The sequence below is a fragment of the Pseudopodoces humilis genome, chromosome 3 (assembly GCF_049639895.1).
Source record: "Pseudopodoces humilis isolate 2021_Gansu_Grassland_sample_001 chromosome 3, ASM4963989v1, whole genome shotgun sequence".
Classification (NCBI taxonomy): Eukaryota; Metazoa; Chordata; class Aves; order Passeriformes; family Paridae; genus Pseudopodoces; species Pseudopodoces humilis.
Window position 1 is genome coordinate 15,511,012 of NC_142202.1, and position 27,525 is coordinate 15,538,536.

The following is a 27,525-nucleotide window of genomic DNA, read 5'->3' on the forward strand; positions in this document are numbered from 1 at the left end:
GATAAAAATGTAAAAATATACTACTACTGATTGGAGCTTACAGTGCCAGAAGAGTTCTTGCACAGGCAGTAAAACCACCAGTCTTATCAGCCCAAAGACCTTTTTACCTTAAAAAATAGAGCTTTGTAGCACATTTTTTTCATTCCATATCCATTTAATTTCAGAGTACTTTTTTGCTCTGTAAAATCAACAGCATATTTGCCAGACCAGGCTTTCTGATGAGGTCCCCAGCAACACCTACTGCAACTGGCTGAAAGAAGATTTACAAGCTCATTTTGACTTAAAGAGTCCAGGGTTCCTAAATCACAAGTCTCCCGTTCTAACTCAGCAGCCAGTGCTGTTGCTTTGTTTCTGCCTGTTTAGCTGATAAGTGCTGTAATGGGGAAAGGCAGGCATTAACAACTGGCAATCAATACTTCTGCAATTCGGTGCTCAGAGTGAATGTTTCACTGTAAGCATCAGTGAGAGGAGGAGATGACCGGGTACTGAGCATCCATTACCCTGGGAATAGCGGTTCCTCCTCGTGGGAAGGCCTGGGCTCCACAGGCTGGTGTAGCTGTTCAGAGACCACGTTGTGTAGTGCTCATCTCCAAAGTCCAGAAATGTTGGGGTATTGTTACATATATACAGCCATGAAAACTGCTCCTGGAAGTTCTCACAGGACATCCTGCAGAGAAGGAGGAAAATCTCATCATTCAGTTGAAGACAGAAGAAAATTTCCAGGAGATGAGGGAGGTGATCCTGGCCCTCTGCTCAGCCCTGGTGAGGCACATCTGGAGTGCTGTGTCCAGTTCTGGGCTCCTCAGTACAAGAGAGACACAGAGCTCCTGGAGCAGGTCCAGTGGAGGGCTATGAAGATGATCAAGGGACTGGAGCATCTCCCTTCTGAGGAAAGGCTGAGGGAGCTGGGGCTGTTCAGCCCTGAGAGGGAACCTCATCAATGTCAGCATCTGAAGGGAGGGTGTCAGAGGTTGGACCAGGCTCTGCTTGGTGATGCAAATCAATAGAATCAGAGGCAATGGGCAGAAACTGATGCCCAGGAAGTTCCACCTGAATATGAGGAAGAATTTCTTTACTGTGCAACTGACCACATGCTGGAACATGATTCCCAGAGAGGTTGAGGAGTGTCCCTCACTGGAGTATTCCACAATCATCACAACCCTGTGCCTGACCTGTGATTCTGTGAAGACACCAGTTAGGTATCCACATGCACCCCATGCCTTTAAAAAGGGATTGCTGAGAGCACTGCAGGCACCTGCAGCTCTGCTGGCTGCTATACCTTGCAGAAGAGCTCAGCTCTCAATGCACTTTGAGCTGCCCTAACTGCCCCTAATGCCCAGGGTAAACCACAGGACATGTTTGGGGTATCTTGCTGGAGCCCTGTCCTGCCACCTCCAGCTTTTGTACCTCCACAGTGTTCTGTCCCACGCTCATGCTTCACTCAAACCTCAAGTGTGTATTTCAGACTCACCTGCTGTTGCCCTGCTTTCCTCAGAGCCCCACAGGGCATGTGTGCACTTTCTGAATAATCAGTTTTTCTAAGGGACAGCCCATGCATGGCTAAGCTGTATCTGAGAGCAACCAGAGGCAGTGAAAAACCACAAGCACCTGCAGAGAAGTTAAGTGCACAAGCTCAGTGACCTGCTTAGCCAGCTGTCCCCTTCAGCATCTGTCAGTCCAAGGTTCAAACCACACGCTTTATGAGAGGCAGTGTGACAAAATGACCAGGCATCAGAGGGCTGGATTTTTACTTCTCTCACTTTTCATTTTTTTTTCGTCAGCTTGTCACTTAATCTTGGCCAACTCCATTTTTTCAGGTCTTGTTTCCTCTGAAACCACAGGGTCAGGACAATCTCCAATGAGCTGTTTGCACACAGCTAACACAGGGTGCCTTGAGCCACCACCAAGAACAGGGATCTGCCAAAATTACTTTTTTCATAACAAAGGCAAACAGAAAACCAAGTAGGCAAAGGAACAATAGGGAAATACCAGAATTCTCCATCATCCTTATTTCTGAGTAGGGCTTCTCTGTATTTAGGCTCAACGCGGTCCCATTGAGGAGAGCTGCAAAAAAGAACAAATCAACAAGATGTGAGGCACAATTTTTCATCTTCAGCCTTTTCCTCCAACCAACCTGTCAGGTCATGAGGGATCAGGAGGGGTGAACAAACTGCTCATTGGAAACAGGACTCTGTGTGATACCTTCATAGCCAAGGCCAGCAAATAAAACTCTGTGCCTTTGCTATGCCTGAGCTGCCCACCCCGGGGTGGGGAACCCTCCCTGCTGTCACCTGTCCCAGTGCTGGAGAGGTTAGTGAGGAACCAAGCTCAGTGCTCTGAAGCACTGATATTACACTGACCTGTAGAGAGCACATTACCCAGTCAAACTTGTTTCCAAGCAGAGTGTTTATAATTAAGTGATAATTGTACTTTCTGCAGAGTTTAAGATAAATAAACAGCACGTGAATCAATAATTTATTGATCTGTGCAGGTTACCTGGGAATGTGCTACTGACATTTCAATTACACTTAGGATTGTAGTTCACCTTTGCAAAAGGGTGGGAGGATGCTGCCAGAGCAGAGAGCAGCTATTCCAGCCTTAGACACCTCTGCACAACCCACCAACCCTTCCAGACACAACACTCCAGCCTGACTTTTCTCAGCAGAGTGCTTTGTGTGTGGTCCTAGCAACAGGGAGGGCTGGGACACTATCAAATAACCTAAGAGTGTCACAAGAACATCTTTCTAATCGTGGAAACACTGATGCAATTCCAAAAGGAAAACTACAATCTATTTATCTAAAAAACACTCTTGCAGTCTATGTCATTCCTTTCTCTAGGAAAAATATGTTAGATTATCCACACAGGCAGCAAAGTGGTCCTTGCATCCCCCCAAAGCTGCATGAAGGATCCAAAAGTTCAAGCCATTCTCTGGCACTTTGCCTTTGGGATAACCAAGGAGCCTTTCTGGCCCTCTGTGTTCAATTTTGCCCTGCTCCATGGACCCATCTAACCATCCTCTTTATAGAGTAAGACTCATGAGAGCAGGAGAAACAGGAGAAAGGTGGATGTGTGATTGCTGCAGGAGAATTCCACAGAAGCAGCCAGCCAGCATCTAAGGACATGGTCAGAGCTTACTCCAGGAAATAAGAACTCTTTCATCCATGACTTCTGTAGCATTTTGCACTGGGTAAAATGCATACACAGACAAGAAGGGACACCTGAGCCTAGCAAGGCTGCATTAGTGTTCCCTGGGCTGTATTTCTGCAAGCAGCCGCTATGCAGATGGAAATAATGCTTCTAATTAGCTGATTTGGAAATATTTGTTTTGTTAAAATGGGTGTGGGGCAGAAGTTCTTATAAAAGAATTCTTATAAAAAATTATTGATTTCCTATGACATTAAAGCTTTAAGACCCTACTCATCACTCCAGGGTCCCTTCCACTCCCCATGGCCCCACGGATTCCAGATCCTGACGATATGTTTCCAGCCATTCTTGTAGGGGACCTGTAAAGATGAAAGAAAAACAAACCCAGTCACAGTTTTTCACAATTGTGATATTCAGTGAAGAGAAGGGTAAGAAAATGGAACTTCCTCTACACTCAGAGACTAGATTTAACATCTGATCTCATTTTCCCAGCAGCGAAAAATCAGTGCCTTCTGCTACATTGCAAAGGAATGATGTGTGAGAGAAAACTGCACCCATTTTGCTTTCCTGAGGATAGTGAATAGCTGACACAGAGAGAAGCAGCAGCATTCCTGTCACACTGCATGAATTCAACAGCCTTGGGAAATTCCAGTGCCTAATTCTGCACATCTGATGCTGTGAGTCAGCAAAGGCAGAGACTTTGAGGAACGAGGTCACCAGACTACCTGGAGTGAAAGCCAACAGACAGCACAGAGAGCTGACAACAGAATGTGGGTCTGTGGCTACAATACTGTGGTTTGCAACAACTGGGGTGTCTGGTGCTTTCCTCCTTTTGCTGCCACTGATTTAAGTCAGAAGCAACTAACTCTTGCCAATGAAGCCAAAATGGTGGAAGTGGAAAGGAGAAGCAAACCTTTGTTTTTGGGCTCTCCTTATGCACACAGGTGGTGTTGGAAACAATACCATGGCAGTCTCTTCCCAGGCAAAGGCCCAGCTTCCAATCATTTCCCCTTAGCACAATGCCTCGGATGTCCTGGCACTTCTTTAAGTGGGACAAAGAGTGTTCCTCCTCTCTGCACACACCAGGAGCAGCAGGAGGCTGGAACAGCCTGCCTTCTCCTCCAACAGAATTAGGGACCCTTCTGCCCCTGCCCTGCAAAGAGACAGCTGGGGCCTTTTCTGGAGCTTGGCAACCCCATCTTTCCATTTAGTAGCTCCTTGGCTACAAGAATGTGTCCTCCAAGAAGCAGCACACTGGCTGTGATAATAGCACCAAGCATGCCATGGCACGAGGGGACATGAACCAAAGCCAAGCTCATAGAGAAAACCAACAGAGAGAGAGAGAGGGATAAGGGAGAACATACCTTAGGGAAAGCAACATCCCCTTTCCAAAGTACTTTAGGTTCCAAGATTCAAATGTTTCGTAGCTATCTTGCTTGACAGCATAGCTATTGTTTGGTTTCCCTCTTCAGTGTTAACTCTCCCTGTGTGCACTACAGCTTACTGGGCTAAGCCATGTTCTGACTTCTGGCTGTAAAAAATCCTTAATTTCTTTTGATCCATGTGATAAATTGGTTCTCAGATCACCAGTATTAATATTCAGCCAGGAGCAGTTCTGCATGAGTACAGCAGCTTTTAAAAGATGGAGAAACGCTGTTCTTGAACCAGCGATTTACTTTTCACACAGCGATTTTTGGCAGCTTGTGATTGAGCTGAACAAATGTAGATTTGCATCACATGACAAATCCCACAATTTCAGGCAGTGCTTCTACTTACATTTGAAACACAAAAGCACATTTTTTAAGAGTCAGCATGGAATGAAAATCTCCAGAAACGTTGTATTTTCTGCTGAAGTGTCCCAAAACAAAAGTAAATTTAAGTTGCATTTTCCATTAGAAAACAATATGGATTCGGATATCCTCCCTCCTTTCATTGTGCCAGAGTCCTTCCATCTCTTGGAATTTGAACTATGTCCTTTTCAACAATGCTCCCTAAGTGTGAGGGTAATTCAAATCACTCTGACTGGAACTGCAGCACAACTTCCCTGTTGTGGATGGTCAGTACAAGATGTCCAGGCAGGAACAAGTCTCTGATCTTACCTTCACAGCTCCTGTGACAGTGTAGGCATGACCCTGTACAATCCCATTCCTCAGCTCTATGTTTCTCCTTGACTGCAGAAGGGAGAAAGCACAGCTTTTAGCTCTCTGCCACACTGTAAGGACATAGTCAGCAGCTCCCAGCACTGTCACTTGCCACAGCACTAAACAAAGCCTCACAGCAGCACTGCTGTGAGATACTGAGATACTCCACAGGAGCGTGACTGTTCCCACTGCAGCCATCAGCAAAGCAGGAAATTTAACAAATCTACACTTCTTTGCAAATTCTTCTATGGTCCAGAGCTGCTGCAACTGCAGAATGACCTGGACTGGGTGGCTTGCTGTCAGACTGCGGGACTGCCAAATTTTCCTGCCACTCTCAGCCTATTCCCTGAGCTGAAGGAATAGTCTTTGGCTTGTTTGCAGCAGTGAAGCTTCCTGTCCTGAGGAAGTAGGCACCACAGGAGCAATGTCACACACTTTGCAGTCACATGTCACATGCTGTAAGGGAAGCCTTGGAGACATTTTATCAAAGGTACTCGCTATCACAAAGCCTTTTGCAACTTCCCTGCATTAATACCAGTATGCCTGCAAGCCACAATGAAATCATTACATCAGAAGAGAGGTGTGTTTTGGCCTTGCCAGTGTTGATCACAAAGTTACGAGGCTGAAATCAGGCCTGCTGCAAGAGGACACCATTCTATTGCAGTGGAATTAGCCAGGAGAGATGCCACAGCCCCCTGTCCATCAGACCAGTCCATCTACATCTGCCCAAATGCCTTTACATTCCTTACCGGAAAACCTTTCTGCTGCCAAGATCCCTTCAGGCACCCATAAACCCATAAATTTTACAGAGTGGTTATGGACTTCCTTTTCCCCTCCAAAGAGCCACCTTTGTGCCAACACAGTAAATGGAGACAGGCATGTGACCAGCCCTGTGACTCACCTGGCCTGAGGTGCTGCACCCCATGAGGCACCGAGATTTGTCAGCTGCTTTCAGGATCTCCTCCAGATCAGGAGGTGGATCCTTCAATGAAAACTGCACTTGGACTCCACCTGTGAGGTCTACTAAAGCATCTGAAAGGTAGCCTCCATTCAGGTTCTGGTAGGAGCCCCGCAGCCTATGGAACAATTTTTAAAATACAAAAAAAAAAAAAAAAAACCAAAAATAAAAAAGTAAAAAAAAAAAGAGAGAAGTTAATTAGTCCTTACACTGTTTTCATAAACAATGCACAGTGCTTGCTTTAAAAATGAGCGTGTGCATTGAGGTGGTGAGCCCAGGGGAGCCCAGGGTGTGCAGACATTGTGGCCAGGTAATGAAAGGAAACGTGATCGAAATACTTGGCCAGGCACAGCACATGTCTTGTGGAAGGAATGAGACAAAGGGAAAGCTTTTTCTATGTATTCATCCCCATCTGAGGCAGCTGTCCAGAGCCATTTACAGACAGTGGAAAATAATAAGGTGCATCTCATGCCAGCACAAGCATTTTAGGGAGATGAGCTGCATCTCATCTTGAAGCATCCATTTTTTTGGTTTTTTTCTGAACAGGAAGGGAGCCAAGGGTGACTAGTTCAAATGGATGTTTCAGGTCAAATGGAGCTGAACTGTTAGTTTCTGAATCATAGTTATACAGGACTCTTCACAAAAATGGCCAGTATTCCTTTTGCAAATGAGCAAAAGGAAAAGAGAGGTGAAGGTATTTACCCATGCTTCCAGGGCATGGCAGAAACAAGTTCTCAGCACTGTTCCCAGTTCACTCTGCTAGAGCACAATAATAGGATAATAATTTAATATTGCCAACACAGTCCTTGTTGTTTTTATCGTGTGGTTTTTATTGAGACAGCAAATAAGCTGGAACATGCCGTACTTAGAGCAGGTAGAGCATGCTGTTAAACCCCACCATAGACACTGTATTTAATGAATGTAATCAAATGAAGTCTGCAGCTAATTGTATTTTGAAGAGTTGTCCTTGTCCTACACTGATGAAAAGAATTTGTCTTGGGCGCTGGGGAATAACTTCTCAAATGGGAATCTCATAAACGGCATTGCTTGCAACTTTAATTTAATAGAGGTTTGGTATGCATTGTAATTAAAACCTTATGCAGCAAATTGATACTGAATCCTGAGTCAACTTTTCTGAGATATCTCAGGGCAAAATGCATTCTCTTCCTGAGTTGCTCTCATGCTGCTTTAAAATTTCCTTATTCCTGACCAAGTCTGCCAAAATTTCCTCTTTTCTTCATCTCCACTTCACTGCACTGCAGATGTTACACCAGCATCAGGTACCAAGTTCCAGCCCTTCATACCACCCATAACACAGGACTTTTTCTTCAGCATTTTTAATAATGGGAAATGGGCAAATGTCAAGGGACCGCAGTCTGATCCCTTCCCTTTCCAGAGGATTTTAAAAAATTGTTATCTCTTTATTAGGCATTATTTACCCTGCATACTCCAGGGGCCTCAGCTAAGGGTCAGAGCTCTTTGTGAAGTAAGAGCTGATCAGAGAGTCCTAGGAGTGCATGTGCTGTGCCTGGGCATGTTCTTCAGTCATGCTTCCTCTCATTGCCTGCTCCAAATGTCCACATGATCTCTGATTAGTGACAAAACACTAGAACTGTGTAAAACTGTGTAAACACAGGTTTACAGCTGCTTAGACTCTGCAGTCTTAAACAGGATAACGTGGAAAGAAAAACAGAGACAAAAAAGTTTGCCTAAAATAGGAAGATTCCAGGCCCTTTTGTGTCACCAACCATCGCCCTGCTAATTTTGCTTCTCAGGCATTAACATCCCAGAGCTGAACTGTGTAGATTTAGGGCTGGCTACCTTCAGAGCTGGGTACAGTTAGGTCTAACCCAAGGCCAACATCTCCAGTCTGTGTTGGCTGCAGACACAGCTCCTTGCATAAATGACAGGACCACATAGGCAGCTGTCAGCCTGAACTCCTTCCTGTGTGCTTTGCACAAAGCAGAGGGTGAAACCAACCACAGAAAGCATTCAGCACTGGGTGGAAGAACAGACCAGGCATATTTACTTGGCATATGCTTTTTCCAGCAAGGATGGCCAGAATTCATTTGAAGTTCGGGGATGTACAGACAGGTATCTTCCATTTAGGAATGGCAGCCGGTCATCTATCACTACATCCACCCATTCTCCATATTGCCAGAACTGGAAATAAATAAAATAAAAATGTAGTTTAAAAAGAGAGTAAATAAAATAAAATAACAAGCCTCTTTCAAGCACTAATGTCCATGAAAAGAAAAAGCTTCCTGAACCAGCAGAGGAATTAATCTAGAGCATGGATATGTGCAAGTTTTCTCCTGAACTGCCTCAGGCTAATGGTCCCCATTATCAATCAAGCTACCAACTGGCTGGATTTCCCAGTGCCAGGGAAAGTCCTTGGGGAGCACAGCTAGTCCTGCAATCAGTAGGAGGAAAGATTCAACACAGGGAATATGCTAACATTCTTGGGCAATAGAAAGATTTCAAGAAGATAAAGAACAATAACACAGGTGGATTCCATGAGCCTCACTCCTCAGCCACACTTGGATTTTCCCTGCACAGCTCTTGGCCAGAGAGCCTCTGTCAAGATCCGGCCTCTAAATTTTCTTTCCTCTGTATTTCAATTAAGACTCTGACACGCTGTCATGGACAGAGACAGTGCAGTGACTAAAGAGTGTTTTGAGGTGTTATCCATCTCCTTGATGGATGAGAAGGACACAGGCAGTCTCTCCAGCATGTGGACAGAGCAGGTGTTTCTCCAGCTGATCCAGCTGATGAAACTTTTCAAGGGAAAAGACAGGAATAGAGATCTGCTGGGATGAACTAAAGGAGCCATTTCCAGAGTCATTAGCAGATTAATGTAGCTTAGCATGATTCGAAATCATAAGAGGCCAAGCTCTTATTTGCAGTAATGCTAAGGACTCTAGTGGAAGTATGCCAGCAATAGATTTAGTCTAGCATGATTTTATTTCAACAGCTTTGGTCAATGAAAAACCCAAAATGAGCTGTTCTGCTAGAAAAGCACAAGACCAGATCTGCCCAGCAGCAAAGCAGCTTACAGACTGCTCAGCTGAAAGCAGGTCTGATCCTACTTGTGTTCTGCCTCACCCAGGCCTCTCACTTGCTGCATTAGTGGTGGCAGGAGGTGGCAGGGTTGGAACCTCTCAGATGAGCTCCAGGAGAGATCTGAAGCTTCTGCTTGATTTTGGCTGGAAGGGGCTTGAGGAAAAGGCTTCCACTGGCTGTCCTCTGCCCGAAAGAGAGACAGGCAAAAGGACTGTCCAAAAGGAGCTGTCCTTTCAGTCACTCAAGGAGCCCTTCTGTCATCAGGCAACACCTAGGAGCAGGTCTGTGTTGAGAAAAAGTGTGACATCCAGCCACACCTCCCCACAGTGCTTCATGTGCAAACAGCAGGTAAACAAGGAGAATGTACAGAACTTGCTGTGGGGATTACTGCAGTCCAAACCCACTGAGTGATGTTTTTCCAAAAGTCAATTTCCTTGGCCATGTTTGGTAGGGAGCTCAAGCTTGGAGGCTGTCTGAATGCAGCACTGTGTTTTTCTTCAGCTGCTTTGTCCTGACTGTCACAGACTTTCAGATGGTGGCCTCATCTGAGCTCACAAAGACAGGAAAAGCTGCAGAGAGAAAGAGAAACTTCATGGGAAGTCCTAGAGTGCTCTGGAAGTACAAGAGTGGTATGGGAGAAGCCGTTTGTCTTAGTTTAGGGCAAATTAGGAAGGAAAACTCCAAATGGGGATTTCCCCAGGGAAATGCCCCTCCCCACCAACTGGTCTGGGGAAAAAAAAAAAAAAAAAAAAAATATATATATATATATATATAAAAATTCCTTGGAGAGAAGTGGAAAAAGCTGTTTATTTAACAGAAATTGAGTAATATTAAATAATAAAACCTCTTGCTGTTCGATGGGATGGCAAATCTAGGAAGAAAAGTCCTTTTCATGTGGTGTAGCTCGGCTTGCTCAGGTTCTTATCAGTCCCTCCAGCGCTGGAAAGTGCCGAGGCCCAGGCCCCGGTGGGCCACAGGCGTGAGCTCCCGGGGTTTGGCTGGGTGTTCAGTCCAGAGCAGGCTTGCACAGATCCAAGAAAATTGGGAAAAAAACAAACAAAGGTCCAGGGAACTCCTCTGCCTCAGCTAGCTAGAACTAACTAAAAGCCAGAGAGAAGCTCTGTCCCGCTGTCTGTCTGTGCTGCAGACACCACAGTCCAGGAGCGGGATGTGTGGGAGTGATGTTTTTCCTTAACACAAACTGCGCGCTTCTTCTTCCCCCTCTCTTGCTCTCAAAGCCAGTCTTAAAGGTGCAGAACTTAATATATAACATAAACCAGACGATTTGGGATACCAGTATCATAAAGTCACCCCAGGACACCGTTCTCCTGCTTTCAGAGAGGATCACTTTTGGGCTTGATTCTGGCTTCATGAAATTTCTTTATATTCCTTTATGGGATTTAAGTACTGCAGCTGTGAATGTGGTAGTAAATAAAACCAAGAATCGTTATTTAGGCAGGATGCAAAGAGGGAAGTTCTTCACTTTCAGGTTTATAATAAGCCTTTTAAACCAGGAGTTTATTTTCCTGGGCTTAAGAGAAGGAAAAATAATGGATAGTCTCAAGATCACAACAAGACATCTAAGGTCCTGATGGTGAAAAGGAGAATGCTGTGTGGTTACTTTGCCTCCTTTTTTCCTTCCTGGACAGGGATCTAGGAAAAATTCAATTCTGGAATCAAGTAAAGAGAAAATTGCATGTCAACCAACTATCACGGGCCTTTTGCATGGTGTTAAAAAGCACTTTTTGGATGTTTCCTGAAACTGAGGTCTTGACCATTTATGGTCTTTAAAGATTTCATTAGTTTCTTCCTGAGAGCAGGGACATTAGCACCCAGGGCAGATCCCTCCAGTGCTGAGTTGATGGACTGTGCAACAACACCCTGCAGTCCTCCAGAGAATACTTTTGTTTTATTTTCCCAAGTCGAGGTGCTGCTCCTCACTGTCACAAGGAGTGACACACTGCCTCATAGGCACCACAGTTTCTGTGGCAGAGAAAGGGATTCCTGTACAAACATGGGACTAACTTAATCCCTGGGGAAATACCATCACTGTAATTATTTCCTAGATAAAAGCATTGCCCATCTTAACTACAGCTGATGCAGTGCTTAACACCCTTGACTTACAGCTGAACAACTTGTGCTGTACAGGAGCACTGGAGCAGCCCCTTGTGTTCCTGAGAGGCAACATGTTCCAGTTCCAAAATGGTGGGGAAAAAAGTTTTAAGTTAAATTTTTATATTAGCATACGATATGCCTTGTTTGCAATTCTCCACTGAACTGAGCACTGGTGGCTTAGCCTGTGGATGGCAGTAAAATATCTTTGATAGAATAATTGAAAGGCATTTGCAGAGAAGCATTTCCATTCAGAGGAGCTTTCTCAGGGGTTTATTGCTCAAGGAAAGCCAGAAACAGTTGCATTGATTTGCAGATGAGATGACAGGGAAAACATTTTCAAATACTGTAAGGTATTTATACTGCTTAAGATTTAAGGATTGCGCCTAACTAATCTTTTCAAAGCTTCCATGAAAGACAATCCAGCTTGCATCCTCTTTTAATGTGTTTTAAGCAGACTGGTGTCCCTTCAGCTGCTTTATCTCATATAGTGTGGCACTATATGCTGGAAATGGGCCAAGACAGAAACATCTGGTATTCTAAGGAGCAAAGGAACAGAACAAAATTCAGACTGTCCACAAGATAATCCTCCTGGTGCTGCTCCACAAGAGCCTAGGAGGTCAAAGAAGTTTCACTGCCAGAGCTCTGTTTGGTGCTGAACTGCATAAAACAAAAGAGATTTGTGAAATAAGGGGGGATGAGGAATGGCTGAGTTTATCCTGATTTTCTCCACATCCAGTTTAGCTTCTGGAGTTTAATGGTGCTGCAAGCTCTTCTAATCCCACCAGATATTTGTTTGACTCAGATACAAGCAAGCAGAGCCTGCCAGTTGCTACCCGAGTCACCCTCCTGGGAGATTCAGACAATTTTAGGACTTGGTAGAAAGTGAGATTTACTAAAAAGCCTTTCTCCTCTCTCTGAAACAAATCTCTTTTCAAAATATCAAAAGCCTGTTCCTCTGATCTGCCTCTGAGGATTTGTAATTTCCAGCCATTTCAACGAGCTAAAAGGACAAGGTGAAGTGGGGAAACAGAAAATGAGCCCAAATAGATAGTGCAGGTGAGATGACAGACATAACAGACTGCCCAAATCAAAGCAGCCACCAGAATGCCATCTAAAACATATATGTACACAAATAGATCTGAACAGCTGGTAGAGCTGCCTTTGCAGTCATAACTTTCAGAAGAAGGCATCAAAATCCCTGAATTGCAATTGCACCACCTGGAACACAAGGAATCATTAAAAAAATGCAAGATTTTCTGCAAAGTTCCAAATTGGGAGTCAGCACTGAAGAACCAAAGCATTCAAGGATGTTGAGATGTGGGGCTGCAGCCTGGACCCCTTTGCAGTCCAACCAGCCAAGCTCAAGTGGTACCAATACCACAGAGAATACGTACCCGGAAATGAAAAATCCCAGCATAATCATCCTGGAATCCTTGGTCCTTTGGTAAAACATTTTCCAAAAATTGTTTTCTCAGTGTCAGGGAGCCCAGAGCAGCCAGCATCCAGCAGTCACCTCAGGGGAGGGAAGAATCCAGCACATTCAGTCAGTTACTTGCTGTTCTGGATCACAGCTGACTCTTTAGAAAGAGAATGGGCTGCAACATCTAAGAACCACTTTGCTAAAAGCAATCAACATTCTTCTGTCTCCTTTTCCCCCTCCAAAATGCTGAAGCACTACCCAGGATTCACCAGCAATGTGCACTGGGAACCCTGCTGCCACCCAGCCATCCTTTTCTACTTTCAGACTGCTCCTATCTTTTGCAGTCATGTTGAGACTTGCTGTCCAGAACACTCTTTAGGAAACCTTCAAACTTCTCAGTGGAGTGGGAAATGGGAAGGCATTTCTTCCTACACGGGAGCAGAGCTGGCTCCAAAGACAAACATGGTCCAGGAGCTCAGGATGGAACTGACACAGGGTGCAGATACATACTCTGATACTGGGTAAGTATCAGAGGAGTTGAACAGAAAGTTCCACAGGAAAGAAAACACTGACAGTCAAATGAATACATTAGTATGGAAAGAAAAATTCAGTCCTATACCTATTGGAGCTGTGCCTACTTACACTTAGTTGTGTTTGACCCTTGTACTTGAAGCCTCTGCCTCATCTCAGCTGGATCTCCATTTCTAAGCTTGGCCTTACAAAGACAGAAGGCAGATGCCAGACAAAAGTAACAAAGATTTGAGCTGCTGCATTTGGGAATCCTGTTAAATATCTGCAATAAGTTGTGTGTGGACTTGTGCCAGTCTAGATTGACCTGCACTGACTGTTTACTGCAGCTACCATGGTCCACATCTTCCCAGTGAGCACTTGGAACGTGGCAAAGCACTCACAGGTTATTGCTCTGTGCAGATCTCTTCCAAATCAAGATTATCACCTTACCTATTTCTCCTTGCATGATATCAAATCTGCTAACTTCGTCCATGATCAAATGAGGATTTCTCTGAAGTTCCTGGAGGAAAGAAAATGCAAAGAACAGTGTAAGTACCCAGTTTTTGCCAGCAGTGTGGTTTTGCCCCTTGAAGACCTTGCCTATCTTTTCCACATCTGAAAACTGCTTTTCTTGAGCCCTGGTGTTTTGCTGCCTGCCACCATCAAAATCAGAGGAGATACTCAGTCATCTTTTCTTTAATCTGCTCAGATACTCCTAGGGATGGGGACTTGGGGGTCGTGCTCCCTGAGTTTTCATTTGGGTTTTTCTAATGCTACTGACTGACATCTTTCAGAGAGAGCTCTGAGCTTGGCAATAAAATCATGCAGTTTCCTGGGGCACAGCAGGGCAGAGAAACAGGTCTCCAAGCAAAGTGGAACAGAGTCTATACTTCAGCTCAGCAGTGGGTCTGGGAGCATTTTACACTCTGAGCCTTTTGTGTTTCCATTCAGGTCTAATACAGGTCATCCTGGGCTGCTTCTCTTCACTCTGGTGAGGAAGATATAGAAAGAGAGCTTAATCTCTGTCTGCAAAATCCCATAGGCCTGGCTGACATTTCTGATTCAGGGAGAATTTTCCTTGAGAGTCTTGCTTGGGCAGTGAAGGGGGAAGCACTTCACAGCTTGGCTTTGCACACAGAAATGTGAACCATTCTCCCAGCAGTGTCTGCTATTGGCCTGGGATACCTGAGTGCTCAGGAAGGAATGGCCTCAGCATCCCCCATCAGTAACCCTTGGCACTCTCCATCATCTAAGGCTCTGTTTTGAAAGAGCAATCAGCCTGAAATAGGCAAGTCATCACAAAGGTAAGAAAACAAAGAGATAAAAGGAGGAAAAAAAAGTGCTGGTAAGAAAAATAATACAGCAGCCCTTCCCTGAACAGGCCCTGGCATTCCTTCTCCCCAGATGATCCGACATGGTGCACAAAAATGCCACCAGCTTACAATGTGACTCATGACTTGCACGGCTGCATGAGCTCAGCATTAGCAAATGCTGTCAGCTTTCTGAAATGGCTTCACAGTGATCAAACCCCTCTAAAAAGTTTCCCTGTCAGGAAAAGATGCAATGCAACGTCACTGCTCCAGGCTGGTGGGCAGATCATGCTCCCATGGCGCTGCTGATGTGGGGAAAGCAGCTTTGGCAGGAAAACTCCTTGAGAAATGCTTTCCTACAGCCATCCCCGCCTATCCCAGGACTCTGGGGATTTCCAGCAAGAGATTTACCCATGGCATGGGAGCAGGCCTAAGACATGTGGCCACCAACAGCAGTGGTTGCTCACTGTATAAGGAATAAGCAGCACTGAGCCCTTCTCCCTTCTGGTCTTTATCATCTTATCTTTATCTTATCGTTATCTTTATCCATCCCAGCTTTATCCTCTCCCTACCTCCATTTCCCATAGCACTTTGTGCCCCTCACCTGGGTGAACTCAAAGCTTTCCACAAGCAGGAAAGATTAAACTGCATGGCAAGGCTTTGAACTTGCCCGTCCTTGTCTGTGTGTCTGACTTGCTAGCAGTTATCCCAGAAAACCAACAGCATGAAGGAATGGGTATTTTTGTTTCCCTCATCATTTCTGAGGGCTTTGAAGTCTGAGTTGCCAGAAGCAGGGTGGCTGGGCTACAGTGCATAGCTGCCACAGGGGTAAGCACCATCCAGAAGCACGAGCCTGAAACAAATGGGAAGGCAGCTGTGTCTTTATGGGATCCCCAAGGAAAAGGCCGATGTGCCAGGATGCTAAAGCTCATAAGTGCTCTGTGGATCCTGCTAGCCTGTTGTGGGAGCTGGCTGAAAAGTCAGCCCATTAGACGCCTCACCAAATATTCTATTGCCCACCAAGGTTTTTGACTCCCCAGTGAGCAAACAGGGATGAGCTGAGTCATTAAGCAGGTTCCTTGCTGAGACAAACTGGCAACTTAGTCTAAAACCAGAAAAGACATAATCTGAAGTCAGCCCCAGCCAGCACGCCTCAACTGTGCACACAGACATCTGTGTGGCTGTCAGAGGGAACACTCCAGTGCTGTGTTCCCCACCACCCACAGCACACAGAGAGCTGCTTCCAGGAGTTTGCACTCCCCACAGATTCCAGGGCAATAACTGAGACACAGTACAGAGTGTGTTGTTTCCACTAGCCAGGGGAAGGGGCTGCTCAGCAGCTGTCTGAACCCACAGAGGGCTTCTGACAGAGCAGGGAGAGAACCCAATCGTGATGGGTGCAGTGCTCTGGAAATCTGGACCTTTTCAACCGGGAGAAAAGGAAGTCTCCAATTAGTTCTTCTTCCTTCAAAGGCAAGAATACAGCAGTCATAAAACACCATATTGTCCATTATTGCAAAGCACAGCTAAACACGTAGTTACCGCTACACAAAATGTGCAAGCCTCACTATTTCCTACTGCTCGACTTGCATGACAAAGAGAGAAACCACAGCTTTAACTCTAAGTCTTGTCCAGAAGCAGTGCCCTGTTTCACTGAGAAATAATGAGGTTCTGTGGCATTTTCACCGAGACTTTTCAGTTTTAGCTGGAGGGGGAAAGAAGAGGGAGCTCAGGGAGGCATATGTGGTCTCTTCTCAGAGAATCTATGAGCCCAGCAGTGAAGGCAACCATATGGGCTACAAGTCAAGCACTCTGCCTGAACTCATCCCCCAGGACAAAGCTCTCACCACTCACTTTCCCTGGCCCACTGAAGGCTTCATTATGTATTCAAGAGTAAAGAGTTCAAGTTCAAACCGGTCCATCCTCTAGAGCATGGTCTTACCACAGAAGTGCTGTTCATCTAAAGAGCAAGACAGAGAATTAATCTGAGAGGTGGAAGGAAAGTGTCCTATACATGCATTTGTCTCTAAATCTCTTTTTATAATTGCTTGAAACTTTTAGGGAAGAACAAGTCCCCAGAAGGAGCTGGAGGTGAGTAGTATAGATGTAGATCATGTGCAGACATGCAAAGGACACAGTCAAACAGTTCTGTGAAAAATTGGAAGCCTGGGATTTCCTAGGCAGTGTAAGCCAGTCTGGCTGCAGGCTGCTCTGGTTGGGCGCTGGCCACTTTCCCACACATTTTCCCACTGGCTCAGCATGATCCTTAGTGCAGGCACAAGGCCACTCAGGGTTAAGAGGCTGGAGCTGACTGTTTGCAGAACCACCCCCTGGTCATTTCACCTTAACCCTAAAACAAAATCCCAGCCTGCTTCTGGTCCTGCTACAGGTCCTCATCCTTCCCTTCAGCTACACTTGTGTTGCTCCCCGCTGCTGCAGCTCTGCCACCCTTACACATGATCCTGCCATCGTGAGTCATGGTGCTCCCTGTTCAACACACACACAAAGTTATGACAAATAAAAAGGCTTCTATTTATTGAGAGCCAAACTGTTCTCAGCTGGACAAATGTTAATTCAGCTGCACTGCTGTGTCTGTAATAGTGTTGCTGTGGATTAAGAAATAAACATGGTACTACAGTTCCCTGGGCTGAAGGCCCTGCCCAGCAGTGTGCTGAGGAGGGGTCACTCACACCACTATCATACATCCCATAACCACAGGAAACCTCCACAGAAATAAGACAGTTGGAATAACAAGGGAGGGCAGAACAAAGGGAAAAGTTAGTGGAGGGTCTTGTGAGAAGTGGATGAGTGAGCTGGGTTTTTTCAGCCTGAAGAAAATGAGGCTCAGAGGGGTGACTCTCTACATCTGTCTAAAAAGGGGGTGGTAGCCAGGTAGGAGCTACAGAGTCTCTGCTCCCAGGTAATAAGCTGCAGAACAAGAGGAGATGGCTTCAGGTTGTACCAGGGCAGGTTTATCTTGGATATTAGGAAAAATTCATTCACTGAAAGGGTGGCCAAGCATTGGAACAGGCTGCCCACAGAGGTGGTAGAGTCACCTCCGTGGAGGTATTTAAAAGACATGTAGACATGGAACTGGGGGACATGGTGGCTTGGCAATGCTGGGTTAATGGCTGGACTCTATGATTTTAAAGGTCTTTTCCAACTCACACAATATAAGCTGTGCTGGGCCACACCAAAGGTCTGACATGCAATGACTTGTCTCCGACAGATCAGAGAGGGAGGATAACTGAGCAAGCCAAAATTAATAGGAAAAGTCAGACTGCTCTCAAGGGGTTTGCTTGCACTGACAGAACTCAATTCCCTGCTTTACAGCAGAATAGCTCAATTCTTAATTGCCTGATTTCAATACAAATGCACTGTTTGCTTATAAAAGCCATGTTCTGCTCCAGCTCTGTTTTGCATTGGAAGAATGAGTTCACACTGGTGTGGAGCCCACAAATATGAAAGCTAAGTCCTGCTGGAGGATGGACTGATGTCAACAACCAGACAAAACCAGAAACTAGCTCAGATTTTACCTGAAACCCGTTTGCTTTGTGTGGCTCATTACTAAAACAAAGGAGGCAAAGACAAAGGAGGTGAACAAGGGAAGCAGCCCTTCGTACCTGAAGCCTTTGAGAGGCAGTTTCCTTAGAGGTCTTGGAACCTCTCCTTGGGATCATACAGTAAAAGCTGGAAGTGCCACAGTGTTAGCAGCTACCCTCCAGCCAACACAGCCATATAATCCTGCCTGAGACCCCCCAGCCTGAGAAACAGGGAAGCAGGGCAGTCAGCAGACCATCACAGCAGCGCTGCTTTCCAATCCACCTAGGTTGCACAAATTCCCCCTCACAATCAGCTCTATCCAGCGATCAGTGGAGTCAGGAAATGCTATGCAAATAAACATTTTCCATCTTCCAGAAGGACAGATGTGATGGCTGGTGATGCACTGCAGCTTCCCCAGCCCACAGGGATGAACTCTGAGTCGAGGTCAGGTGCAATCAGCTGAGTAGGCAAGGGCTGAGACAATGGCAGCCTGGGGATGCTGCTCCCCTTCAATTACACTGATTGCACACGCACACTCAGACAGAACAGGGCGCATTGATTTTGATTTTCATCACGGAGAAACACTGAACAGGATCCAAGAGCCTCCTGGCCCCTGGAGAAGACTGGAGGTGTGAACTCCACCACAAACAGCTGGTGAGCAGCTTTGGCTCACGCCAGGGACTGGCCCCAGAGTGACAGACCTGCAGGACACCGCTATCCCTCACTGCCACACATCTCCCGCAACTTGCCTCATTAAAGCAGCTCGTGTGACAACCTGCATTTCTTTTTCCTCTCCTGTTTGCTTTTTGTAGGTTTTTCTTCCTTTTTCTCATCTTCTTTTAGAGACAAGATTTTGGGTTAACTTCAAATTGCTGTCTAAATTCTTGCCTGAATGAAGTCTGGGTTTTTGTCCCCTCCAGCTACAGACAGGCCAAGGCTGAGGCAGTAGGAAATCCAGCTCAGCTTATCTGTCTAGAAAGATGCTAACTTCAAAATAATTTTTTAAAGGGTCCATTTTTTAAAGTTGGTTGCTGGATTCAAAATTCCTTAATGCTGATGCTAATTCTTGTAAATTTTGGGGAAATAAATAGCAGGCAAAGGAAAAAATAATCACCAAAATCTATGGAGGATAACAATAGATATTCTACTCCTGAAAGGTGGTTATGTTTTACTTGGGAAGGGACAGAGGAAGGGAATTAAAAACATGAGCAAGCCCTTTTACAAAGTGAGTGATTCAAATGATGGAACACTCTTCACAGCTAACAGACACTGGCTCAATGTGTTTAATTTTCTCCTATGATTTTTAGGCGCTGAGTGCAGTAGCACAGGGCTCTGGTATGACAACTAGGTGTGTTCCTTGCCTGAGTTCACGCTGCTTCTTCCTGCACCTTCCATCCAAGGAATTCTTTTGGACACCACCTTTCTCATCACCTGACCCCAGACACCTGGGACAACACCCGAGGAGTCCGTGCCCTGATGCTCTGAAGAGACCAATGGTGCAGACAGAGCCCGTGTCAGCTCTTTCAGACAGTCCTGTCACCATCCACATCCCCACAAGTCACATTAGAGGCACTCAGGGATTCCTCCCATGCTGATCCTCAAACTTCCACTGGCCACATTGCAGCTTTTCTTCCAGCTGCCCCCACATGTAACTGTCCATGCTAATCAGAGAACAGATCTTCTTATGCCAGCATCCCCTCATTCCATAAGGGAGCTACAGGGTCCCCAAGAGACCAAGGGTGAGCAGGGCAGGAGCAGTAGTCTGCAGCCTTGAAGATCCTTCATAAAAGCCTTCAGCAACTTCACCCTGTGCCCCTTTTAGCCTTCTTTTAAAGCATGAAGATCACTGAAGATCACGGACTATCCTTCACATATACAACGGGCACCATACTGAGCAGGGCCAAGGCACTGCTGCACAGGTGGTAATCTCTCTCCCCTCACACATATCATATCTGAAAATATAACCAATGTTAGCAGAAGTAAAGCATTCCACATTTAGCATCACCACAATTCAGATCGTCTGGACCATCCTCCTTCAATCTCTTTTTGCATCTCCACAGCATTATTATGCACTATGATCAGAACAGAGAGAAATCTTTATCCTAAACATTAATTGAATAAAAATGCATATTCCACAGCAGTTAATCATTTCATGGCTTCCTCAGTTCCAATCAATAGCTTGTGTGAAGGAAAAGCAGCAAGCAATGAAAAAGAATTGGTCTGAACATATTAAAAAGAGCATCTCAGTTTTTAAAATCTGACATAATTCTTCACGGAGAATTTCCCTTTTATTGATCTTTAGAAAAGCCTAGCTGTAGAAAATACTTTATTCAGTCTAAAACAGAACTTCTTTTCCATTTCTCAAAACTGTTGGTGAGCCAAAGGAATAGTCAATTGTGAGGTCATGCTATATTTGGTACCTTCAGCCTGACCTCCAGTAATGCTTGCAGTACCACAGCAAAATCCCTGTTACAGGTTGCATGTTCCAGTGGCCGTGGATTGAAGGCCTGGGGACACAAAAAACAGCCTGAAGCAGTCCCCATCTGATGGGAAACTGTAACTACTGCAGAGATGGGGAAAGGGACATTCCAAATGCTGTCTTGGTGCTCCTGATCCACCTTCCCTCCCTTTTCAGGCACATGCATACTAAACAAGACAAGTTTCCAAGTCAAAAAGGTGTTTCTGGCTGTCACTGCTGACTGTCACTGTCTGAAATAAAGCTGTTTTCTCTCTATTTTATACATTACCCCCAGATATGAAGGCTCCAAACTCTGAGCATAACTGGCAACTCTCTTGACAACGTACAAGGTAAAATAAAAGCAGCATGTTGCTCAACTGCTCAGTTGGATCTGTAACAAAGACAGCAGTTATAATTGCTATCTACCACTTAAATAACCAGATACTGCATGACAGTAAATGGAGGCTAAGAGATTTTTAGGACCAAGATGCCAGTCACAGGTACAATTCCAGACAAATTTATTTCAATGTCAGAGGGGGCTAATGGTGGAGGCTGAGAAAAACACAGATATGGGTTAAATTGGTCATGATTTGTCAGCAGGATACAACTGCACTGACTCTCTGGGAGATGTATTCAGGTAGGAAACAGTCTCTCTTGGGGAAATTATAGGTATCTCTTGGCTGAGTTGTTTAGGTAGCTTAAACACCTGGGATCACATATCCTTAGACTTAGCACTGCAGTGGCCTACAAACAAAGATTGTACAAATATTTCTGCATGGGTGAAAGGTGTCCAAATGAAAAACTTCATGTTTAGGACACCACTACCTCCTCCTCTTCCTCTTAGGGGACCAACTCCCAGAGGCAACTGGTCATAGCATTGGCCTTTAAGGACTTATGAAATGCAAACACAGCTTTATTTGCTTCCTGACCCCTCACTCAAAACATCTGCAGCTCTATAAACGAAAAGAAAACACTGTGATTCAGCAATTTCTTCTACCCCTGCTTCATTCTGTCAGGAAAGTGAGGCCACACTTGGATGTCATCACGACACAGCATGGCTGTGAGAATTCTGGTTGAGAATTTCTGGTTGGTCTCCTCAGGCAGCAGATGCCACTGCCCTTTATCTTGCATCTTGTCTGGCAAGGTGAAGCCTGCATGGTTGGGAGACATCTACAGGTGAAAATTTTGGCTAAACTGAGGAAAAAAAAATAAAAAAAATGGGGCCTTCTTCAGCAGTGGAACCTTGAGTTTCTGTTCCAGATGACCCAGTTGAGTCAGCAGTCTCAGCTTTTTCCCTTGTCATAGAAGAGCAGCTGGTGATGCTGTTTTAGCCTCTATAAAAGAACAAAAGGCTTTTCAATGTTCACATCATGAACCCTGGGCCATGAGCATATGGTTTAATTTTTTGAAGGAGAGCTCTGGCAAAGCCAAGGATTTTGATCCTGCTCCTTCCTGAAAAAACACTCTGAAAAATTGTTGACTGCTGTAAAAAAATTCTTCAGAAGGAAAGTGCTGGGATGGAAAGGACATATGCAAATCTTTGAAACAAATTGCACAAAAACTTTTATTCACAACTTTAGTATTCATGGATTCATCAAAATAAAAGGGAATTCTCCAATACCTGCCTCACCTGACAAACTTCAAGCACTAGCAGCAGCAGATTCTGCTTTTAGCAAGGTACATCAGTCCCTTTGCACATGAAATAACTCTCAGGATATTAGAGTAGGATAGATGTTCATCCCACAGCACAGCACCTCAAAATCAGTGGTATTTGGGTTTCTAAGTCACTTTGTATGCTTTTGAAGTCCTACACTTCTGTGCTGCAAAAGCACAGGGGTGTTAGTACTTAAGACAACTGTATCATAACATTTTATTCCACTTTATTCAACTTTAAAATGCCCCTGGAGAGTCCTTTCTAATATCTGTGTTTGTCTTTTGTGAGTCTAATACTTAGTTATCCTATTTTTTCTCTCTCAGACTGGAAACAGAGGCAACTAACTCCTCTCCCTTGCATTTTTAGTTACTTTCCTAATACAACCAACTTTCAAGAGAGATTATTCCCACCTGCTGTGAACCCATAAGCAGTGTGCTGGTGTAAAAAACACAGCACCAGCTGCACCCTCACCAGACACAGACTTTGAAGGAAAACTGCCTAAGGAGAAGCCCAGACATTCAGCCTGTGGTAGGAGCAGCTTCTGCAGAAGAGAATGATCACCTCATGGCACCTGCACAGAGAACACCCAAATCTCTGCACCCAGCACCTCCACACCTACCAATCCATGTGCTGTGTTTCCAGCCTTTCCATGTGGGCCTCCACATTTAGCAGCTCTGCAGGCTGTCCTGGCTACTCTGCTTCCCTTCTGGGATCCCTGAGTTTCAACATCCACGCTGGCTGCATCCTCCACTGCTGCTGTGCCAAGGCCACTGCTCTGCCGAGGTCCAGCACACCCTCACTGCCCTCATGCATCTGCCATCCATATAAACATTTTCCTGTTGTTTTGTGCTGGCTCTTTACAGTCTCACAGTCACTGTTTCTATGCTCTGAGGCATTGCCTCCAGGGAAATGAGCTGGTTTGTCCCAGCCCAGGGAAGCCAAAGGCCCCAGGCACTAGTGGTGTGCTCAGCAAAACCCAGAAAAAGGGCAGCACGTGGCTCATCCAGGAGCTGCACCAGCAGTAAATGGTACGCAGCAGTGCTATACAGAGCTGTTGGACCACAGGAAGATTTCCTAAATTAGGTCCTAGGATAAAAGAGCTGAGCATGTGATTCCACCTCCCATTCTAAACTTCCATATGCCAGATGATAACTGCCTATTAAATTGCAACTGGGAATCAGCACACAAACGTACTTCATCTCCTGCCTTGTCCCAATTACTTTAAAATAGGTATTGCTGAGTCAGTCGCTTGGATCACAGAAATCAGAGATCTTCAATAGAATTTAACAACTTTTCAGGTTTGCACAAAATCCTCTAGAAGCAGATCAAAGTGGGAATAGCAGCTCTAGTTAGATTCACAGGTGGAAGCAAACTTCCTACAAAAATGTACCTAATGAAATCATTAATGTTGCAGAGGTTATCTTCCCTCCACACATCCCACAGCAAGCATCCCTCCTTGCAAGCGTGCTTCCAGTGTTCCCCGTGATGTCTGCTTTCCTGCTCAACACAGACCTCCCACCCCAGGGTGGAGGCCTTTAGCCACTGGCCATCAGTGCTCCCACTCAGCAGCAGTGCCACAAAACACCCCAGCTGGTGGAACTCACCGTTGGCCTCTTCCATTGTATTTGCCAGAGCTTCTCCTCCGGGAGCAGGCTGGGACCGATGGAGCTGATGTGAGCGGGGAAGGTGGCATCCTCAAAGAGCAGCCCTTGGCTCAGGCACAGGGCTCGCAGCTCTCTGAAGTCCTGGCTGTTAAATTTCTTCAGGTTCTGGAGGCTTCCCGTTGCTCCTGTGGTTTGCCAGCCCTGCTCTGGGATCGGAGCGGAGCTGGGGGCGAGCATCGTGCCCCTTTCCTGTGAGGGGGAGACAGGGACTCCCATCAGTCTCCCGATGCACAGTGGTGCTTCAGGAGTGTGTGGGATAACACCTCCCCCTCCCATCAGCAGGACCAGGGAGCAGCAGCTTGCAAAACTGAGGGCAGCCACAGTGACAAAATCCTTATTAGCTGGAAATGCATGGGGAAAGAGCAGTCGTCAAATCCCAACTGGTTTATCTTAAACCAGTGCTGTCAGTGCTACAAATTCAATTTGGAGTCTTCCCTGAGGACAGAGCAAAGCTGTTAGTGAGCTGCTGCGTGAGCACTGAGGTACAGCTGCAATAAAAAGGAGCACAGGGGAGGGAACAGGAGCTGCAGAGGAGTGGGAGTGTGAGCAGTGTGCCCACAGGACTCTTCTGGTCAGGTATCACAGCTGTGCCCAGGGCACAGGATTTCAGGTTGCTGTTTAAACTGGGAAGTCATTGCATGGCATTCCAGTCCAAAGCATGGCCGAACCCCTCTCTGTTAGTGTGTCTAACAGAAAGGGGAACTTTAATTAAGAAAATGAACATTTCATACATGCAGTGAAACCCTGGACTGAACAGACGTGTTAATACACCTGCTGGCACAGCTAGGGATGGATGCAGGGGCCAACATCTCCTGTTGAGGGCTTTGTCCCTTTACAGGTGTCAAAAACTACAGGAGGATTCCTGCTGTCAAAGATCTGCTCTTGTTCCAAGGGGAGGTAAGTTCACCTTCCATGGAGACACTGGACTGTGGGATGGGAGAGCTTTGAGGACAGGAGCGGGAGAAGGGCAAAAGAAAGATGGAAAGCTGCACATTTGGAGGGGCTAGTGGCACTGGAGCTTAAAGAAAGCAATTTGTTCTGTCCAACCAGAGCACAAGTTTTGAGGTGTGCTCCCTATAGCCACATGGATGTACAGACACCTGGGTACCACTTCCTGGGGATCTCCCTTCAGCTGAAAGGTTCTGTTGTGGTTTCAGGGTTCAGAGATGTAGCAGGAAGGTCATGCAGCCTGCCTTGGCTCCTGGTTCCTTCAGCTCCTATTGTCACACAAAATTATATGTTGCTGGATAAAAACATGACTCAGGGTCCACAGCAGTTTACATTCTTCATTCCCATTTTCCCTCACAAAACCGAAATACTAACTATCCTGAGACATATTTCCCCTTTTGCCTCTTTTCTTATGAAAAGAGAAGCCCCCTATCAGCAGACTTTTAAAGGAAGAATCGCTGTGATCCTCTTCTGACATCTTCCTTTATAGATGCCACCACACTTGATCCAGGGATTCCTGCCCCCACTTCCTGGCTTCCACTTAAGATGTACCTTCTCATGAACTAGCACTGGAAAATCCACCACATGCCCTGGGCAAGCCTCATCCACAGTTAATTAATTTTGCTGCGCTGTTTTCTAGCCTGAAGTCACCTAGTTTCACTTTGCAGTAACCGGATGCCATAGTTCTTCTGGTTAGTTGGTTTGGTTTGCTTGTTTGATTTTTTTCTTGTTGTTGCTTAATTTTTTTGTAAATGAAATGGCTCTTTTCTACCAAACAAAGTTATCTGTAGATCTGAGATGTCCCTGATGCTGTATAAATAAAGCAGATGGCTCCAGTAAGAGCAAAGCCTCAGGTTTTTATTGTGAATTCTTCCCACGTGTCAAAAACACAGTTCGGCCACAATGAAGGTGTGACACCTTCAGGTGTGAGCCCCCCACTTACTTCCCTCCCTACACCCTTTCTATGCAGTCTCATCACTTTTCTTGGTGCTTCAAGTCACTTAGCCTCCTGGCATGGTAACAACAGCCTAAACAAATAAGTGGGTTTGCATTTCATTGTTTTAATTAAAAGCCCCACAAAAAAAATCCAAAATCACCCTCGGCCAACAAGAAGAGAGAGCATTCCCCTTGGGTTTGCATTTTTTAATACAATGGAAATAAATCTCTTTTAATGTACCATAACACGACAAGGGAATGGCTTCTTAACAAATACTCATTTGAAACTGTGCCCAGGCTCCGTGCATGCTAAGATCTATTTCTTGAAACAGTGTTCCAGCAAAACTGATTACTAATTCCAAAACTCAAATTAAAATTAACAGAGCTTGAAGGCTGGGTCTGACATGCGTTCCCTCTCTTCTGACAGAGAACAAGAGTTTTTAGCGTGTGTGTGTGTGTGTGTTTAATTACGTTGTTTAACGTATCGGGATTAAATTAGCTACCAGACTGAGGAAAATAACACACTTAAAAACTATTCCCTTGCAGGGATATCTTCATCAGCACAGACACATGAGTTCTACACCTATCCATGCCCCTCTGCAGGCAGTCCCTGGGGTCAGGACCTGGCTAGCAGTGCCCTGGCTGCTCCAACATGCTCGGATGGCCACTTCTTTTGGAGCAGCATCCTGAACCCCGGCCACAGCTCTCCCACGTGGCTCTCACGGGTCCGTCAGCAACAGCAAAGATCACAAAAGCTGTTAAATCTGAGTATTACCTGCTTGGTTGGGGAGCTTCTTGCTGTTACTGGCCTCAAGAGCGAGAAAGGCTTTCAAGGGACAGAGTTACAATGGAATGGATATCAGGTATATTTCTCTTGGACTGCTCCCTGCCACAAGATGCAAGGAGAAGAGGGGGGGATTTCAAACGCTCACAAAAGCCGGTTCAGACATACTGTCAAACTCTAAAGAAAAGCAAAGAGGCTGCCACTCAACTAAGGAAAGAAATTATTATTCAGAAGGGGGTAAACATTCAGGAGGGGCTAAACAAACATTTACTTAATCCTGCTATCTCCTTCAACACTCTTACTTATCTGAAATGGAGAAGGTAATCACACCCAACTTTGTACCTGCTGCTCTTTTTTGGTTCCTTTTCCTTCTCAGCAGAGGGACATCCGTGTTGTCTGTTCCTGAGGAAGGGACAAACAGCAAAGAAGGAGGGAGAGAAGGTAAGCAGAGGAAAATCCATGTGGAGAAGGATAAAAAGAGATCAAGTGATGCAGTTGGAAGGGATTTGAAGGAAAGAGGAGTCTCTGAGCATAGCAGGGCAAAAAGGTTGATGACTCCTGCAGAAATCCATGAGGGAACCCCAAGCAGCCACCATTCTCTGCACTGAACAGCTTAAAAGGCAGCAGTGAAGGTGTGTCCTGTCTCCCTCCAGCTCTCATTCAGGAAAGATGTCAAGCCACGACTATAATCAGGTACTCAATGGTGGCAAATGCTACTGACAGCTAATTACACTTCACATAAAGATTTATGTCACAATACAGACATCATTTCCTTCAATGGCTTTGGTATTTTTCATGGAGTAGAAAGTAGAAATAGGCAATTAGAAACCACGTGTACTTCATAGCTGAACCTTCTCTTCTCCACTGATTTTCTCA

The 27,525-nt window shown here is 45.5% G+C and overlaps 1 protein-coding gene across 7 annotated transcripts in view; it reads right to left on the reverse strand.

Moving 5' to 3' along the window:
• CAPN13 (calpain 13) overlaps positions 1-27,525 on the reverse strand; it is a 51,423-nt gene that overhangs the window by 20,772 nt on the left and 3,126 nt on the right. For 6 of the 7 annotated variants that reach the window (XR_015772171.1, XM_088053121.1, XM_088053122.1 and 3 more), the window contains exons 2-10: positions 23,922-24,170; positions 13,803-13,872; positions 12,817-12,935; positions 8,274-8,407; positions 6,188-6,362; positions 5,245-5,316; positions 3,419-3,504; positions 1,990-2,064; positions 501-667 (exon numbers count right to left, since the gene is read on the reverse strand). Coding sequence is in view for 6 of the 7 variants with exons in the window: in XM_088053121.1 (XP_087909247.1) it covers positions 501-667; positions 1,990-2,064; positions 3,419-3,504; positions 5,245-5,316; positions 6,188-6,362; positions 8,274-8,407; positions 12,817-12,935; positions 13,803-13,872; positions 23,922-24,158 (1,135 nt within the window). In the remaining variant the exon portion in view is untranslated. Of the gene's footprint in view, positions 1-500; positions 668-1,989; positions 2,065-3,418; positions 3,505-5,244; positions 5,317-6,187; positions 6,363-8,273; positions 8,408-12,816; positions 12,936-13,802; positions 13,873-23,921; positions 24,171-26,991; positions 27,052-27,525 lie in introns of all 7 variants that reach the window. The other variant, XM_088053120.1, reaches the window with a different exon arrangement.